This window comes from Centropristis striata, chromosome 7, assembly GCF_030273125.1.
Source record: "Centropristis striata isolate RG_2023a ecotype Rhode Island chromosome 7, C.striata_1.0, whole genome shotgun sequence".
Taxonomy (NCBI): Eukaryota; Metazoa; Chordata; class Actinopteri; order Perciformes; family Serranidae; genus Centropristis; species Centropristis striata.
In genome coordinates this window covers 21245285-21263230 of record NC_081523.1, presented here as the reverse complement: position 1 = coordinate 21263230, position 17946 = coordinate 21245285, and the positions used below count along the sequence as shown (strand labels likewise).

Sequence of the window (17946 nt, the reverse complement as noted above, 5' to 3'; positions counted from 1 at the left end):
TCAGCTCGGGCAAGCAAACAATACACACACACACCGTCAGATCACTTAGACACGTACTTGTTGGTTTTAAGTGCAAGGATTTCTATAATCCTCAACATCTATGGCCCGTGTAGTATACAGCTGACATTACTTTGTGTGTATCTGTGTGTGTGTGTGTGTGTGTGTCTGCATTTGACAAGGCTAATTGCGTCAGTTCTGTCTGAGGGCGCTGTCGGCTCCCAAGTCATTACCAGGAAAGACAGATGTTTTACCACTCAGCACGCCGCATTCATACGTGCACACACAGACACACAAACACAACATTACGTACTGTACCTATGAAAGCTATGAGGTGAAGCCTAAATCAGGTTTTATGTGAAAAGCATTGATTCATTTCCCACCACTAAAACGGCAGCTCCATTTTACAGCCCGGCCCAATATTGAACATGACTCTACACTAAATATCTGGCCAAAGGTTTAACGCCGCGACCTCCACGCTACAGTGCGTTTTTATAGCAGTGCATTATACTCAACGTCTAAATTTGTGTTTGAATTGACTCCAAAATGAACAATGTGTATTTGTGTGAGTGACAAAGTGCCGTGCTTGTTTTGTACGTATTGTGGCACCCATATTCAGCAGGCTGTGTTCTCTCTCTCTCTCTCTCTCTCTCTCTCTCTCTCTCTATCCCTGATGTGTTTTCCATGTGTGCTGGAAAGACAAACACAGCTGCACTTTAATGACACTCAAATGCTTCTGGGATTCAAAATACATGTGTATGTATGTGTGTGTGTGTGTGTGTGTGTGTGTAAGGGTGTGTGTTCTTCTTGACCACTTCAGTGAAAAGCCTGTTGAAGCTACTCTTGCTCTGTATAACTACCCCTGCATGTACCCCCAGATTCTTGTATGTGTGTGTGTGTGTGTGTGTGTGTGTGTGTGTGTGTGTGGATGAGTGAGCTCCTCAGAGAGTCGTGAAGCCCTAAGTGGTATTTCTGAGCAGCTATGCCTGCCATGAAATAGCTTGTCAGCATCGTCAATCCTGAATGGTGATCTCTTTACAACCCCCCTTCTTTTACTGTATACCCCCCATTTACAAACACATATACATATATACACACTCATGTACGCACGCAGACTGCAGGGAGTCCCCGGACGAGATGAGACAGGCTGTGAGCTTCAAATGACCCCGAAAACAGAACTGCTGCTGAGTGATAAATGAGACAAATACACGCTGGCACCCTCTCTCACTCTTTTTCTGTCTTGCTCTCCCTCATTAACACAGCACAAATGGAGCCATCTCCTCCCTCTCCTCTCCTCCCATTCCTACACATAAATCTTCCCATCTCCAACACTTGCCCCACTGATGAATTTCTCTTAGCTTTTTACCACCTATCAAAAGGGAAAACAGTTTTCACTCTCGATCAGCGCAGATGTCAGGAACTCTGGATGAAATGGAGTGTAAAACAGCCTATTATTTCTCAGATTTTGTGATGGGATTAATCCTCTGCACCTCCATAACCAGCCAGCAGGTTTGAATGGCAGGTTTTCTTTTGCAAAGACATTGCCAAGATTACACCATTTATCATACTCTAAAAACTCTAAAAACAGAAATTATTGTCAGATTTCCACATTTCAAACAATCCTTGAACGAATCATGTGTGATGAGCACTTCTGTCAGTAAAAAGCAAGCAAGACTGAACTTGAAATAGGGATACTAAATCAAAATCACTTATTTCTACATGTGTCTGTTTGCACTAACCAGATCATGTAAAAAACAATAAATTCTGCACTTCTTAGCGCAACTTGGAAGTCATGAATGACTCTGCTGTGACCAACAGGCACATGACAAAAAAATCAGCAAATCTTGGACTGAACTACAGGCTGTTTGTACAGAACAGAGTGGAGAGGACCTGGAAGGGTTGTGAGTAGAGGTTGTAAATAGTTCAAAATGTATCGTATGTGGAAACCCCATTTTTTCCCTATATTGGTAACACTTGTTATATGTGTGTGTGTGTGTGTGTGTGTATATATATATATGTGTGTGTGAATGTAATATATGTGTGTATATATATATGTATATATACACACATACACATATATATATATATATACACACATATATTATTCAGTTTTTTACCCGCCAATTTTTGTAAAGTAAATTAATACATTCAATCATAGTAATTAACTTTGTTAGTTGTCTTCTTCTTTTGTATAATGTATGGCTTTATAACTGTATTATACTGCAGAAAAGTTTTTTAGTTCACCCTACTTCTAGCCATGATTGTGCTGTTTCCATAGAGGTGCAGGATGTATATACTGCAGTGAAAAACGAGGCCACAGTGAGTAAAATGAGACAGAAAAAACTTAACTAAACAAAGCAAAACCAAACAAAAACTGAAAAACACCTGAAACTGCTTGGGGGGCTCAGAGTGTTAAAATGGACCTGACAGAAGTACAGCACCGCGACACATCAGTCAAACAAAAACACAGGTCTGTGTGTCATGTACACACAGACATTGAGTGGACATTACTTTCAGTCAGTTTATACAGTAATATCCTGTCATACTACGGCATGAGTTTTACAAGTTTAACTCAGGGGTCTCATATAGTGGAAGCGTTAGCATTTACCAGAGCAATAAAGCATGTGGACACACAGCTCTGTATATGTTCTGTAGAAGTGGTGTTCAGATTTATAGGTCATTACATCAGCTTTGTCACAAAGCAAAAAGGTACAGACCCAAACTTCTATTCAAACAGGCACAGAAGTGGCCTGAAAAGTTTTATTAACACGTAATGCTGGATCAACAGCTTATCGATGCAAAGTCAGTGTTAGAGAGAATCAAACAGCAGTTGTTTGTCACACTGATCTCTTGATTCCCACACAATCTGTTTCTTCTGGTCAGCACTTTTCACAACAGTTACTGCAGAAAATGACAAAGCCAGTAAGATGCTTTTATTGATCGGTTGTTTTACTCCAGCTCTGTTGTCTCTTTAGAAGTTCTGGGCTCCGTCTTCCTTTCTTCTCCAATTCTCTCTTGCTCTTTTGCTATCTCTCACTTAGCTCACAAGTTCAGCCCTTAGGGAACCTTCATCTACTGTACTCAAAGGACAGCAGTAATCTATTCTCCTGTAGCTACAGTACAGTGTGCTTTTGTGTTGGGCCATGTATTGATGCCAGTGTCTTGCATATTAGAAAGCAGATAAGAGCATGACTCTGCTGCTGTCTGAAACTGTCCTCCCGCAAAAACGACATCGTAGGTCTTTAATACAAGCAGCCTATAATGACCCATATCAAATTGGCTTCAAAGTCTGACCCTCTTGGATTTCAACCCAAGCACCAATCTTTTCCTAAACCTTACTAAGTAGTTTTGTCACCTAAACATAACCAAGCTGCAACCGTTAACATGTTTAAAACTGCAAAAGCAACATTGAGGTTGTGTAGAGGGTAGGAACAAAAAACCTATGGGGTCGTTGGGGTTGGAGGACTTATTGGTCTGATTGGTGTCATCAAGACTTGTCTCATAATTGTCTGCATTTCTCTTTTGGCATTCAGTTTAGAGGAGGTTAATTAGAAATGGATGGCGCAACATAGCTAATAAGCTATGACAGCTTCCTCTTGCGTCCATAATCATATCGCTTCAGTCACAATTCAAAGCTCATGATCATAGATGAGGACTGAAAAGTAGATTAGAGAACAGAACCCTCAAACTCATTTCCCTCTTCTCCATGACCATCTTTTACAATATGTGCATGGCTGCCGTTGCTGCGCAAGTCAACCTGTTTATCTGGCAATGCATTACTTGTGAACAACACCTCAGCCTTCAGCTTCACAACATGAAGTCTCTATCGTTGGAACAAATGCCACCAAAGCAGCAGATATCACGAAAGCAGTAGAAATAAGTCCAGAGAACCGATGCATCGCTCTTTGCTTGACCTCTCACCGGAAATCTGTCTGTTGGGAAGTCGCTAATCAGGAGCTTCAGACAGCACGGCTCCCAGTGCAACGAGTGCACACAAACCCTCCATCACGGTAAGGTATAGGAGTACAGCACATGAATTGGACCCATGAAATTGAGCTATATAGCCACACATAATAAAATCCCAGTGACAGCTATTCATACTGCAGTTTAAATATTCTATTAAAGCCATAGGATTTTGTATACTTTTGAATGTGTTGCCATATGTGGGCAAAGCTTGAAATCTTTCTTTAATTTAAAGACAATTAAGGGGTTGTGGCTCACAGCAGTGGACTCAGTGTCTGAGCAGCCCTTAGCTGATCCCCACTTGGTCTGATAATGGAGAAACACACACATACACACACACTTTTCTTCCGACCATTTCCCATCCTGATGTGATGAAGTCTGGCCGGAAACAGCCATTTCCCTGAATGTTCCCATCTCTCCTCCGGCATACTCCCTCATCCCTGATTCATTGCCAATAAATCACAGAGAGAGAAAGAGAGAGAAACAGACAGAGAGAGACAGAGGAAGTAAGAGAAGAGTGTAAGAGGGAAAGAGTTGGGGAGAAGGTGGTATAAACCAGGAGACAGTGCGCTGGAGATAGGAAAACAGAGATGAAGGAAAACCAGATGTGTGATGTGTTCTCGTCAGCACTGCTCTGGGGTTGGAGTTCGTATTGCCAAATATGGCTGAGTGTGCTTTGAAGCAGGGACGTCTTATCAAAGAAAACAACAACAACAACAACAACAACACAGATGCCATAAAAATACCATTATTAAACAGATATGCTTTATTTCATAGATACCGGTCAAACTCTATATAAACAAAACAACAAGAGAAAAACTGACAGGGCTGTTGGGTAATTTTATACCTTTTCACAAATCAACACAGAATGAAACAATTTTCACATTGTTCTCCTGCCTTTCCCCCCCATCCTCCACTAACTCCATTATGGTAGACTAATGCACTGTACACCACCTGCAAACTCCACCCAACTGAAGAGGCTTTTTGATCATGCCCTTCCTGCTTATTACCCTCCCACAGAGGCTTAGTTACCACTACTACCTCCCCTGTTGATGCATCAACCTTGCACCTCAGCACAACACAAGGGACTTCAGTCATCACTTAAACTTGGTTAATTTCTCCACGGGTTTAAATTATCTCCTAAAAAAGAATCTGGATCCTTGGGGCATTCCTGCTGCTATAGGAGCAAAATCTTCAAATCAAATCAAAAGGTGGCAAGAATGGAGAGAACAGTTGGAAGAGATATCTACTGGACACTCTTTTTCAAGTTTGGCCAGGCCCCTTTGTTTCATGTTATCCCCCAACTCCCTCTTGTCATCTCTCTACTATTGGCCCATAATAAAAACAAAATGCCCAAAGACATAATAAGCTCTATGACGTGGGCGAGACAGGTGAGATGAAATGGTGTTTTTTCTGTATAAAAAAATGGAAATATTATTATTTGATATATTATTAGCCTAAGTATATGTTCACTGTTTTGAGCTTGTCAACATTTCTGAATATGAACTCAAAACAAAATAATATGACTTGGTATCTGGGGAAAAAAATCAAGGCCCAAAACTGAAGAGGGCTTTTGGATGAGAGATGAAACCACTTATATTTACCTTTGACTTTATCACTTATAGATAGACCTAGAATAAAGATTTATAACCTTGAGGTACAGCTCCAAAATGCTTAAAAGCAGGTATAAAATCGGAATGACAAACCTGCTTTTTAACTATAACATACTGTAAATGAACTCCCAATCTGACAAAAGTGAAGTAAATTATATCCTGTCTCCTTCAAGAGATCACACTGTTCAGTTTGGAGACAGGCTGCTCCTCTAAACCTGTTGTTGTTGACATGTCCTCAGCCGCAAACACAAACCTGGCGCTACGTGTTTTCACAGTAACTGGTGGCATCGACCAGGAAGGTGCAGACTGCCATGTAGGTGCAAATGATGTGGCAGGGTGACATGCTGAGATGGAGGCTGCCTCGTCATCCACCTATCCTGTTGCACTTAGCTATCACGCCACATAGAAAGATGTCCCTGCTCTGACATGCATTATGCTCTGAGCTTGGGCCTCTCTGCACAGAGATTTATTATCATATGTTGCTGTTTTAGCCTGTAAAATGAACACTGTAAAGATTGGAATTTCTAGGTGTGGTTCAAACAGTCAAGATACCAAAAGAAATAATATAGTATAGATTCATAATTACAGCATGATCTCAGTATCCACCTAAATAAGTTTGGAGGTACGTTAAAAATAGCGTGGTCCAGAACAATTTCTGCAGGAATGACAAGAATTCAGGATTACACCATTTCCCCATTTTGTTTATCCAGGGGAAGAGCTATGTAAACACTTTCTATATACAGAACCTTATCACATCTGCACCAAAGGCGCTGGGATGTATCATACTGCAACAAATATATTGCATTCTAGTGCACAAGTGTAAAATAGAAAGAGTATGGAGGTCATTTACTCCTGTAGCATCAAGAACTTTAAACTTGGTTGTGTAAGAGTTACAATAATGTTCCGGGATTGCTCATGTGTCAGCCATTAGGCCCACTTTGGTTGGCTGGTTGTTGCATGAACCCTGAGAGTATCGAACATACTATACAGTAAGGGTGCACTCTGAGGTTTTAGGAATGGTTTAAGTATGCTATGATACCTATTGATCATCTTTGAGGCGTTTTACCATGGAGTTTAGTTGATCAATAACACCCAGATCAATATCAACTTACAAACAGCATCTTTAAAGAGCAGAGTGGCCTATTCGTTGCCAGAAAAGTTGGCCACGGTCTCCCGCTATTCACAGCTCTTTTCCCCCTACAGGGTTTCCTGTCCTGATCAGCAGGGGCAGATGGACCCTCTCATTACGGAGACCGCAGATGAAAATGAGAGCAAAATGAGGCCCATTACCACACGGGCGTGACTAATATCCCTCTCCACACACACTGGACACACGCACGCTCATCACATACACACACATAACTTACACGTGTACACAAGAAAAAGTCAGACGCGTGCACTAAGATGCATGTGAATCAATAACGTACCACAGAAACAAAGACAACGGGAAGTTGGTAATAAACTTTGACTCTATTAAATTGACCAGATCTCTGGCTGCTCTGTGGGGGGTGTCTGGCTCTTTCCACTGGGTGCATCTATAGGTTTATGAATGTGTGTGTGTGTTTCCTAATCACCCATGATGTCATTAGCGTTAAATGCAACCCTGGCTCAGCCTAATTCCTGCCCACTAAAAGTCCAACCTTCCCTCTTTCCTCCATCGCCATCTCTTTCCTCTCCTCCTAACCGCTCTTACATCATCTGACCAGTCCAGTAATATTTCATCTCTCCTGTGCTTCTCTCATCTCCTCAAATATCCACTCTGCTCTTCATTTCCTCAAATGCCCGCAACAGATTCATTACCTCACTGGAATTCATAATCATCAGCTTGTAACCCACCACTAGTCTTGCTCCAATCCTCAGCTCCTAAAATCCTGTCTTTCAAATCCATTTCTGCTCTCGGTTGTGCAATACTTTTCTACCTTTTCTTCATCCTCTCTTTCCATACTGTCATTCCATCACCTCCAATCCTCTGCTAAATCTTTTTCCTTTGTATTTTTCCACCCAACTGCATCATTTTGTGGCTTAAATTCATGTTTCCATTCCAATTTGAATGGATCTAAAAGATAACCACAGGGGATACATAATGCCCAGTGGTGGCGTCAAGTGTTGTTTTTCATATTTCACTCTTGTTGCTCTATGCTCCAGTTGTATCTTCATCTGTGATTCAAGCCAAACTGTTTCTTCCTCGTCTACCTTCCTGTCTCCTGTGTTTTAACCGCCTTCCCACCCGTTCTTCTCTGCTTCTTTGCCAATTGGGGGTCTGTTGTGTGATTTATAGCCTTGCAACAGGCTGGTAGACGCAGGGAAGAGAGAGGGGAGAGAGGTAGATGGGAAGAGGGGGGTTGAGTAGAAATTGGGCTGTTTGGTGTTTGAAGTACATGAAGGAGTAATATAAAATACACCTGGTCCATCCATGGGGCACTCTCTGTACACAGAAACAAAGGGAAAGGAGGGAGACGTAGAGGAGAGGGCCGGGCCGCAGGGGGAGAGAGGTGGATGGAAAAGGGGGGGAGGGGTCACTTCGTGTTTCCTTTCAGGATGGCTTTTATGGTGTAACTTCAAACGCTGACCTCCCACACCCCTCCCTTACACACACCCCTCCCTCTCTCCATCCGTCCGTCTATTCCCTCCCTCCTCTTTCTCACTTTTGTGTATGAGCAAGTGGACAGTAATTGGCTATTCTTTCATGAGGCTGATTTCAGCACTCTCTGCTCCCCCCCCCACAGGAAGAGGCCCTTTTGCAGCCCCTTAGAAGTAAGTGTATTCGTGTGTGTATGTGTGTGTACGTTGTAAATATGCCAGACGGTGGGGTAGGTATCAGGTGGTCGAAGGGGGCTGCACTGGCTGCAGACTCTACAGGCATTTCATTCACTGTGCGCTCCAAATTACAGCACAGGAATTGGAGGTAATCTAATCCAAAAAAATCATGTTCCAACACAGGGTTTTTATGAAAAACTCTGTGGATTTCAGGTACAGCTTAAACATGTATTTTGCTGATGAATAAGGCTTACGTTACATCTGTTAAAAGCCGCAGTACGAAGTGTTGAAGGGAAATTTAAAGCCCTAAAAAGTCACTGGATATATACAATATTCCTGGCAATGAATGACTGCTTTATTTTTCCTTCCAAAATTTTATTCAAAGTCACCAAGGGGCACTTACCTAACTTATTCATGCCATAAAATGCACTGTCTAAAAAAAAAAAAAGAGGCTTTGCAAATGTTGCAAATGTTTCCTAGTCTACAATATCTGAGCATATTGAGAGTGATATATAAAAGCTGCTCTACTCTTGCTAATGACTTCTGGCCCTCTGTGGCTTATAGATCAGTGTGCGTTCATTAATGATGCAGGCGTGTGTGCAAGTGTGTGTGTCAATTAGTGGGTGGAAGGGATTAGCCATCCCTAGAGAGAACTAATTAACACTACACACACAGCAAAACCATAATTTTAGCCCATTTTATGGCATTTTTCAGCATTTTATTTATGAGGAAACAGTATAAATTGACAGGAAGTATGAGAGGATAAAGAGGGATGCAGTGAAGGCCAGATTCAAACTCAGAATGTCGAGACTACCCCACCCCTTCCAGACAGACATAGGCACTATCCCACACACACATTGGCCATGGCCACACACACAGAAACAGCGGAGGGCATGTGATGTATACAAGCTCTTAAAAGGTTAAATATGTGTGTGACACGACATAAACACAGACTTAAACAAGTACAGGGTAGCCTGTCCCTGCAGACACAACACATAAACAGAATTGGGGGATAATTGTGTTGTCAGACAAATAAAAATACTGTAAGGCTCAAGAATGGAAGCTACTTTAAAAAGAGTAAAACCAAGATAAATAGAGAGATGAGGTTTCCAAAAGAGAAAGGGGACACTCCAGGGAGTTAAAAGTGAAGCAGAAAGGGGAGGTAGAGAGAGGTCTTAATACAGTAGAGGGCCTCCTACCTCTTTGTAGTTCACCTTGGTCTCTATTCTCTTCCGCTTTCTGCCCTTCCCCTGATGACTCTGACTGAGGAGAATCCATTTTACAACCTGCAGGAGGGAGGAAGGGGAGGAGGGGGGGTGAGGTAAGGTGGTGAAGGCGGGAAAAAGAAGAGAGGGTAGAGGCAAAGAGAGACAACAAAGTGGCAGGTTTTGAGTGAGCGGGATGAGACAGTGTGAAGGAGAAACAGAGAGAAAGGGGGGACGGAAGAGAAGTAACCAGATAGGTGTAGCAATGACAGGAGAACAGAAAGAGACAGAGTGAGTGGTCAGATCCAATAGTAAATATAAACAGACTTAAGGCGCACTTTCCATCTCTCAAGTGGAGAGGCACACAGGAATATACATATACGCACTCTCAGTGAGCCTCTGGCAGCAGAGTAGTAGACGCACGCACACATGAATGTACAGCAGTCTATAGCTCCTTCTCTCTCTCTCTTCCACACGTGCACATTAATTCCAACCTTTCAGCGCTCACTTGTGCTCCATATATAACCAACACAAATGGCTGGCTGAGACAAAAGAGTAATAGTGAAAGTATGTTGCTGTGACAGAGCCTGGAGCGCAGCAACTCCCTACACCATAGATCTCCATTAAACAGCCAATCACTATCAAGGCCAAACTCTATCTCCTCTCCTCCGCTTCACTTTATATCTTGAATAAATACACTGTTGTGACACAGTTTGAATACTTTTTTTTAAAAAGTGAGGTTTCCAAACACTAATAGAGCACATAAAGTGGACAGGATTACTCAAGCATTCTTTGTGTTTTAAGGGTATTTGACAACAATGCTCTTTCAATCTGATTCCATTTTATTTAAACGGACAGATTAACGGGAGGATTGGATAATATAGGCAAAACAATTAAGAACAACATGGGAGCTTTACAGGAAATCTGATAGGCGGCACAGAATGACACGCAACAGATGTAGAGCGCTGTGTGCCGCACTTCACTCCGAGACAGACAGAGGGAGAGACTGAAACAGGGAGCAAAAGAGAGGTAGATGGAGCGCATGAAAGGTAGAGATAAGAGATGGTATCAAACATTGTGAAACAGAGCGTGGAAATGAGACAGAGAAGAAAAACAAAAAAGGAGGCAGCGCAAAAAGATAGTGGCGGAATAACTGAGAGAAGGAGAAGAGAGTGGTGAGAATGAGATGACAGTCATATCAAGCTGTCTAAGGTGCAATATTTCAAATCTGAGAGCTGCCCCGAGTCTGTCTGCCACTCCCTGAAGACGAGAAGAAGAGAGAGGAAAAGAGAGGAGAAGGGGAGAGAGAGTGCTTACCTCTGCTTTGACTTCTTCCACCAGCCTCGCCTGTGACCACACGGCGCTCCTTTCATACAGCCACTGAACGACAGAGAAGAAGGGAAAGCAGTGAGCCGGGGGCAAGTGATCGGGACAGAGTGGAATGCTTTGCAGAGGCAGAGAGAGAGAGAGAGAGAGAGAGAGAGAGAGAGAGAGAGAGAGAGAGAGCAAAGCAGGAAGGGGAGGGAGAGGTGGGAGGAGAGGGAGGAGGTGGGAGAGCGCGATCACTTGTTCCTCTGACGGAAACTCGCGAATTGACTCCGGAGGATGAGAGAAAAAGAGGAAGAGTGGAGGAGAAGAGAGAAAAGAAGAGGAGGAGGAGGAAGGAAAAAATCGTCTCAGTAACTAGCAGCTACAGGATGGACGCTCACCTCAGTCCTCAACACATCCACTCCTCCACCAGCACGCACACACACACACACACACACACACACACACACACACACACACACACACACACACACACACACACGTAAAGCCGTGCATGCAAACACACACCTACGCACAGAGAGCAGCTAGTAGGCACAAACACACAGCACTTACTCTCTAACCTTATTAAGGCTTTCAGCAGAGCCACTGCTCGAGTGATGTGAATCACATATCAGAGCGATGACGCTGAGGGTGGTGTGTGTTTGTGGTAGTGTGTGTGTGTGTGTGTGTGTGTGTGTGTGTGTGTGTGTGTGTGTGTGTGTGTGTATGTATGTGTGTGTGTGTGTGTGTGTGTGTGTGGTGGGGAAAAATAAGGAGACAGACAGGGGGTGCAGGGAAGCGAGGTATTTGTAATGTCACACACAAACACACACACATACACACAAGAAAGATGCAGCATCATATTCATACAATGGGATACAAACGTTCCCACGCATGCAGCGAGTCAGCCATTAGCGTTACCATAGCCACACACAAAGTTCAATACTATAACTGCATGCCTGAGTACTCAGCTCTGTGTATTATACAAGTACTCCAGCAGAAATAGCATGAAGGTGTGTGCAAAAGCCAAGGAGATGGGTAGAGACTGAGAGACACAGAGGTACAGAGAGAGGGAGGTGTTAGAGTGGGCTGTATAGAATGCAGTGAGTGTTGAAGCAGTAAATTGGCATTGTGTAACAGGATACCACACGTAGCTCTTTTGCTGCCTAGATCCCCACTACCATTCCCTGAATAGCAAGGCTTTTGTCTAACTCAAACTCTCTCTTTATCCCGCGCCTCCGTTCATGTAGTGTCTCTCTGGTGAATCATGTGTGTTCAGAAGTTACACCTCTCACCCATTAACACACACAAGAAGCACGCCCTATATCTCCCAGACATCAATCCAGTGTTTTTAGTTGAGTTATTGATTTAAATTGAATTGTCTAGAAGGATGGATATCCTTCAAAATCTTTTAATCCCAGAAACAAAACCAGACAATAAAAAACTGAGTTTTGGTACCAATGCCAGAACAATACAGCTGTACAGAATAGTGCCAAGCTTCAAAGCTTATTTCATAACACTAACATTCAAATTCTAAATTTGAATGCTGCGCTAGGGTTGAGCGATTGGACAAATATATCAGCTATCAAGATTGGCTGAGTACATCGCCAGATGTCATTTTCTGGGTGATTTTTGTCATTTTATTTTGCTAATTTAACGGTCTGCCTCCGAAGAACAACTTGCTTGTTTTTTACAAAGAGGCCAGCAACGACAGAGAGAGACAGCTTGGAAAAACAGCGAGTAGATTCAGCATATTTTTTCATCTAATGCCAAGACTGGTTTGGTGAGTTTAATTTTGCTTGTTTGAAGTGCGTTTTATGAGTTAACAAGGCAATTCAGCTAATCTTAGCCTGGTGAAAGAGAGAAACTAATTCAGAAGATGTATAGTTGTATATTTCTATTTATGAAGGAAAATGTGTAAGAATAACTCTTTCCTTGATATTTTGTGAGAAATTTATTTAAAAGCCTAAAACCACTGACAGTGCCTGTAGAATGCAGGGAATTCACTGTTCCAAGACATTCAAAGCTTCGTTCAAAAACCTCAATAGACGCTTTGAATGCTAAAAAAAAATACATTTGGTTCAGTCTAAAAATCTTTTATTTTCTTTCCATCTAATAAATAAGCCAAACCTATCACAGTCAATGGTCTTCAATGCTACGTTAACACAAGTAACAAGTTACATATCAAGATTTGAATCAAGCAATGTGATAGGAAATTTGAAGAAGAAGAAGAAGAAGAAGAAGAATATGGCAACAACTTTCAGGATTTTGCTGTAATAACTGTCTAATGCTACAAACACAGCTGAATTACTACAATCAAAAGGTATTGAAGTTCCACAGCTGGTCCTAATTTTCAATGGAGTAAGTTTGAGCTACAGTAATTGGCAGTCTTTTCTTTCTCATATCAGCCAATATAGCTTTTATAAAGCTGTGCAGGCTTACCACCTAAAGGTAAATCCAAATTCATTTTCTGCCTGGAAGAACAGTAAACGTTAAAATGCTTAAATACTAGGTAAAGAAGTTTAAATAACTGTGTTATATCAGTGTGAGATAATTAGTCACAAAAAGGCTTTCATTGCTAAGCCAGGCATAAAAAAGGCAAACATAAAATGTTAATATAAATTGTTGGAGTTAGGAGAGGGTATCAGGCTGAGCGCTTTGGAGAATCAAGGGTAGTCTTTATTTAAACAAAGTACCTCAGCCTAGATCCATCATCCCAATGGGAATGCTTACTCATCTAAACTCTGAGGTCTAAAATAGGCCAGCACTGGCCTTCCCATTCCACATCTCTTGCTCCAGGATCGGTGAATGTCATTGTTTATTATTAGGCCAAACCATTTCCTGCCTTTCTCCAATTCAAGCACATTGTCCAGGGATGGATGGGAGGCGGAGAAGCCAGAGAGAGGCAGAGAGAATGTGTTTGTGTCCAGTGTACATAATACACAAGCACTTGCATTTGTAAAAGGTTTCAATCGATCCGGCTGATCTTATTAGCTGGTGACTGGCACATCAAACACAAAAAAAGCCTCTGCAAGAACACTCTAGCCATTGCCCAATCAGGTGTGAGAAAACAGCAGTCCCTCAACGCTGTACTTCCCATTCTCAGAGGCCACTGAAAGGCTCCGGTTACATCATCACATAATCTAGAAGGTGAAGGTTCCCAGACAGCAACAAGAGTACAGACACACAAAAATGCACATACACACAGTGGTAATTAAGATCAGTTACCATGGAGATGGGAGAATTGAAGAAGCTGTTTAAGTGGATTGATTGTGTGTCTGTCTGTGTGTGTGTGTGTGTGTGTGTGTGTGTGTGTGTGTGTGTGTGGCCTTGCAATCCTAGTATCTATGACCATGGGTCTTTCTCAGTTTGAGGGCAGAGGCAGAACAGCTCTGCTCACCTTGTCAATGTACAGTAACAGTCTGATAACAAGAGTAATGATAATGATTAATCAACATAATAATTCAAGAACTGTAAGAGGTGCTCTTTTAAGAACTATAGTGGTGCCTTACAGTGGCATCAAGATGTCCCCATGATATATTTTGGGAAAACCGATTTGAAAAACTTTCTTTGAGTTGAACAAAAGATATGCCATCAGCATTGTCTAGCAGTTTCAAAACACCTTCTGGCTAATAGTCACACGTCATTTAAGCTGTAGTATTTATATACTGAAAGCTATTTACTTCCAATAAGAGACATAATTGCCATTATGAGAGCATCATTACAGCTGGCAAATAGTGAGACAAATGCTAGGCCACTCCTGTCACCTAAGAGCAAATGCTTTAAGCAAACACCTCCCAGAACAAGAAAAGTTCCTATACATGGAACTACATGGAATACTGTTTGGCTAGAGTTACGGAATGGAAGCTAAACAATGTACTGCTGAAGACGCAGAAGGAGCAAAACATATTTAACCACCTTGAAAAAAGGCCCACCTAGAACTTTATCTAAGCCTTTTTTACCTTCAGGTGTGTATAAACTGCAGGAATTATCCTTTATTTTATCTGCATCAGTGAGGGCCAAAAACAAAAAGGAGGGAGAACATAATTAATACATAATTACTAAAAAATATGATGCGTCTGAGGGGAGACTTAAAACTCTAGTAACATAACTAACGCAACAGATTAATAGTCCAAAATCAACATTACTTAATAAATGCACTATTATGTTTAATTAAGTAATTGTGCATACATATAATGGTTTATTTTATCCAGTTAAGTGGATAGTTTATTTTCAGTCTAAATTGATTTGATTGATTAAATTAACTAGTTATTTTGGCTTGTTGGCCTTATATGATTGAAATCATATACAGTATATATGTCTAAATTAAATAAATAGCAAAAGACAGAAAGAAAGCAAGACTCATACCTTTGGAATTCCCGGTCGATCGAGCCAGTCAGCATAAATAGCACCGAGGGTGAGGCCTTTTCTGGAACACAATGGCACAAGTGTTAGTATTATTCCTATTATTATAGCAGTGACTGTTATTGCCCAAGACACCCTATGAAAACATGGCACTGGGAAAATACTGTTGGGGTCATGGCAGACTTGAGGTTGAGGCCAACACCTTAAACAAAAAGAGGGCACACCCACTTTCCTATGCAAGGACAAGCAAACAGGCATGTACAGACAATAAATTGCTGATACCTTTGCATCTAATCAACTATGCATATATGTGTGTGAGTGAGTGCAGCTGGGGAGAGGCACGAGTGGCTGGTTTGCACATGAAAACGGTCATATATCATACACAGAAAACACACAGCGACAGAATTGGCTTGCAAAGAAATATGTGCAAGCAAACAAACATTCCACAAGCAGTCAGCAGTATGTATGCAAACTGTAAGGCATACAAAGTACACAACGAGTCGAAGAATAACTACACAGCATTACCCCCCCCCCCCCCCCCCCCACCCCCCTCCCCATTATCACTCCTGCCCGCCTGTGCTTAAAGGAAAATTCCACACTTGGCTAGTCTGAAGCTATTACTGTATATTAATCTGTGATGTTCAGCCCATTAAAGAGGTGATTTTGTAATAAAACACTTTAATTTACATTTTTGTATACCCATTTTCTCTCAATTACGCTCTTCTAACGGAAGCTCAGTTTGTGATTTCCCACATTTAGATATTTTTTAAAGGAACCTTTTCTAATCAGAAAGTACAGAAATGATTATACGCTGTCCCAGTACCAACACACACACACACACACACACACACACAAACACACACACACACAACAGAAGACAGACAGACAGACAGACAGACAGACAGACACGCACACACACACACACACCAAATACTTATTCAAAACATATGTCTATTTTAGGAATTAAGACATTATTTTGCAACGTGTTCTCAAAGAAGGAAAAAATAAATTGGTTTGTATAAATTCTGCCCAACTGGCAATCAACATAAGGTGGTTAATGGTTAATTCAATACTTCCATTGCATTTCTTTATAGAAAACTATAACAAATGCTCATAAGAACAGCCTACATTTTGCAATAATAAATGCATATTATTTAGTTTTTAATTTTCCATTTTTCCACGACAGTGTGGCGGCGACAAGTTGCTGTCAATAAGTAAATTAGCCTACATTTGACTGTAATGCTCCTTACAAGCAAGAAAACTTTGCTATGGTGCCATAAAGGGTTGAACCTATGAGCATGGGCCATTTAAGGACATCTCAGACTTAGCTTGTCAAGCTCAACTCTACAATGTTATACTTGGATTAACTTGCATCAGTCAAACTGTGCTTCTCAATGCTTTGAGCTGAAAGCTCATGCTAACACGCTCGCAATTCATTCTGTGTCGACTCGATTGTCAGTGTCATATTTTATGGCAATCTTTCCAATACATGTTGAGATATTGTAACATTGGACCAAAGTGTTTAAGCTGGAGTAGCAGACTGACCAAAATGGCAAGGCAGTACTCCTTGTTTCCATACACCAGCCATAAGGCTCACTGCATCATTTCCTATTGTAAATCTGCTGGTAACTTTGGCAGATGGAGAAAGGACCTTCACTCAATTAAAACTCATACAAATCTGTTTAATGTGTATGGGAAGAAGTAATGTTTAAAGCACCAATTTGCCCAGAACAAGGACAATAAAACATCATCACTGACTTCACCACAAGGTAATTTCAGCTCTTGGCATGTGAAGTTGAACCATAATAGAGTATGTAAAGACTAGACATCTACCACATCAACAGCAACACACCATAAGATGGGATTACATGGTATTATGTGAGCATAGTTTTCTTGTGTGGCAAACAAAAGGTTAATACAGTTAATACACCACATGACCTGTCAAGTACCATTTTATAATAAGGCTGGATAGAAATAAGTTTTATGTCTCACAAAGGCAGACAAGATGTGTATCTACCAGTTTTTTCATGTTGAGCTTGGTATCTTTGTTTCATTTTATTGGTTATTCACATATGTTACGGATGGAGGATATATTACGCTCATTTTCACGTTCACACTTGTATGTTGGGTTTCTACCAAGCAGCAATCTCCAGGTCTGAAATGTGAAGTCAGTGCGGAATTGCCTTTAACTTGTATTCTTTCAAAAGGCCAGCAGGGGGCAACTCCACTGGTTGCAAATCAATTGACCCTACTTCTCACCCAATTTATTACCTCAGTGAACATTTTTCTAACGAATTTATGATGTCAATCGCTTGTTTTAAGTCTTCTTCAATACAGCGTGATGTTCATTTTGTAAATTATTGACCTGTTTCGAGTAAAAATAAATGATAAAGCCCTTGTGATTGACTGGTGGCTTCTACAGCACTCTACATATCAGTGACCTTTGACCCATTCACTGTGTGTTTTCAGTTCACAGAATGTAATTGGAACGTTTTGGTCAAGCTAAAATGTCTTGTTCAGCACTCAGTTGTGCAAAAAGTCTTCTTTCTTTCTTTTTTAGTAGTTGTGACATCACAACAGCACATTTAAAGGCACAGTTTCTGAATATGGGCTGTGTGCATTTTAATACTTTCACAACATTTATATAGCACCTAGACCTGCTTTAAAATCAAAACATACATTTTACAGTATGGGATTGTTAATGATGATAGATAGAAAGAGAAAAGTGACAGAGTGAC

General features: G+C 41.3%; 1 protein-coding gene across 1 annotated transcript in view; it reads right to left on the bottom strand.

The window, feature by feature from the left end:
• aopep (aminopeptidase O (putative)) overlaps positions 1–17946 on the bottom strand; it is an 85805-nt gene that overhangs the window by 28639 nt on the left and 39220 nt on the right. Inside the window, exons 12-14 of the mRNA XM_059336501.1 lie at positions 15212–15272; positions 10853–10915; positions 9530–9616 (exon numbers count right to left, since the gene is read on the bottom strand). Of these exons, the coding sequence (XP_059192484.1) occupies positions 9530–9616; positions 10853–10915; positions 15212–15272 (211 nt within the window). The remainder of the gene's footprint in view (positions 1–9529; positions 9617–10852; positions 10916–15211; positions 15273–17946) is intronic.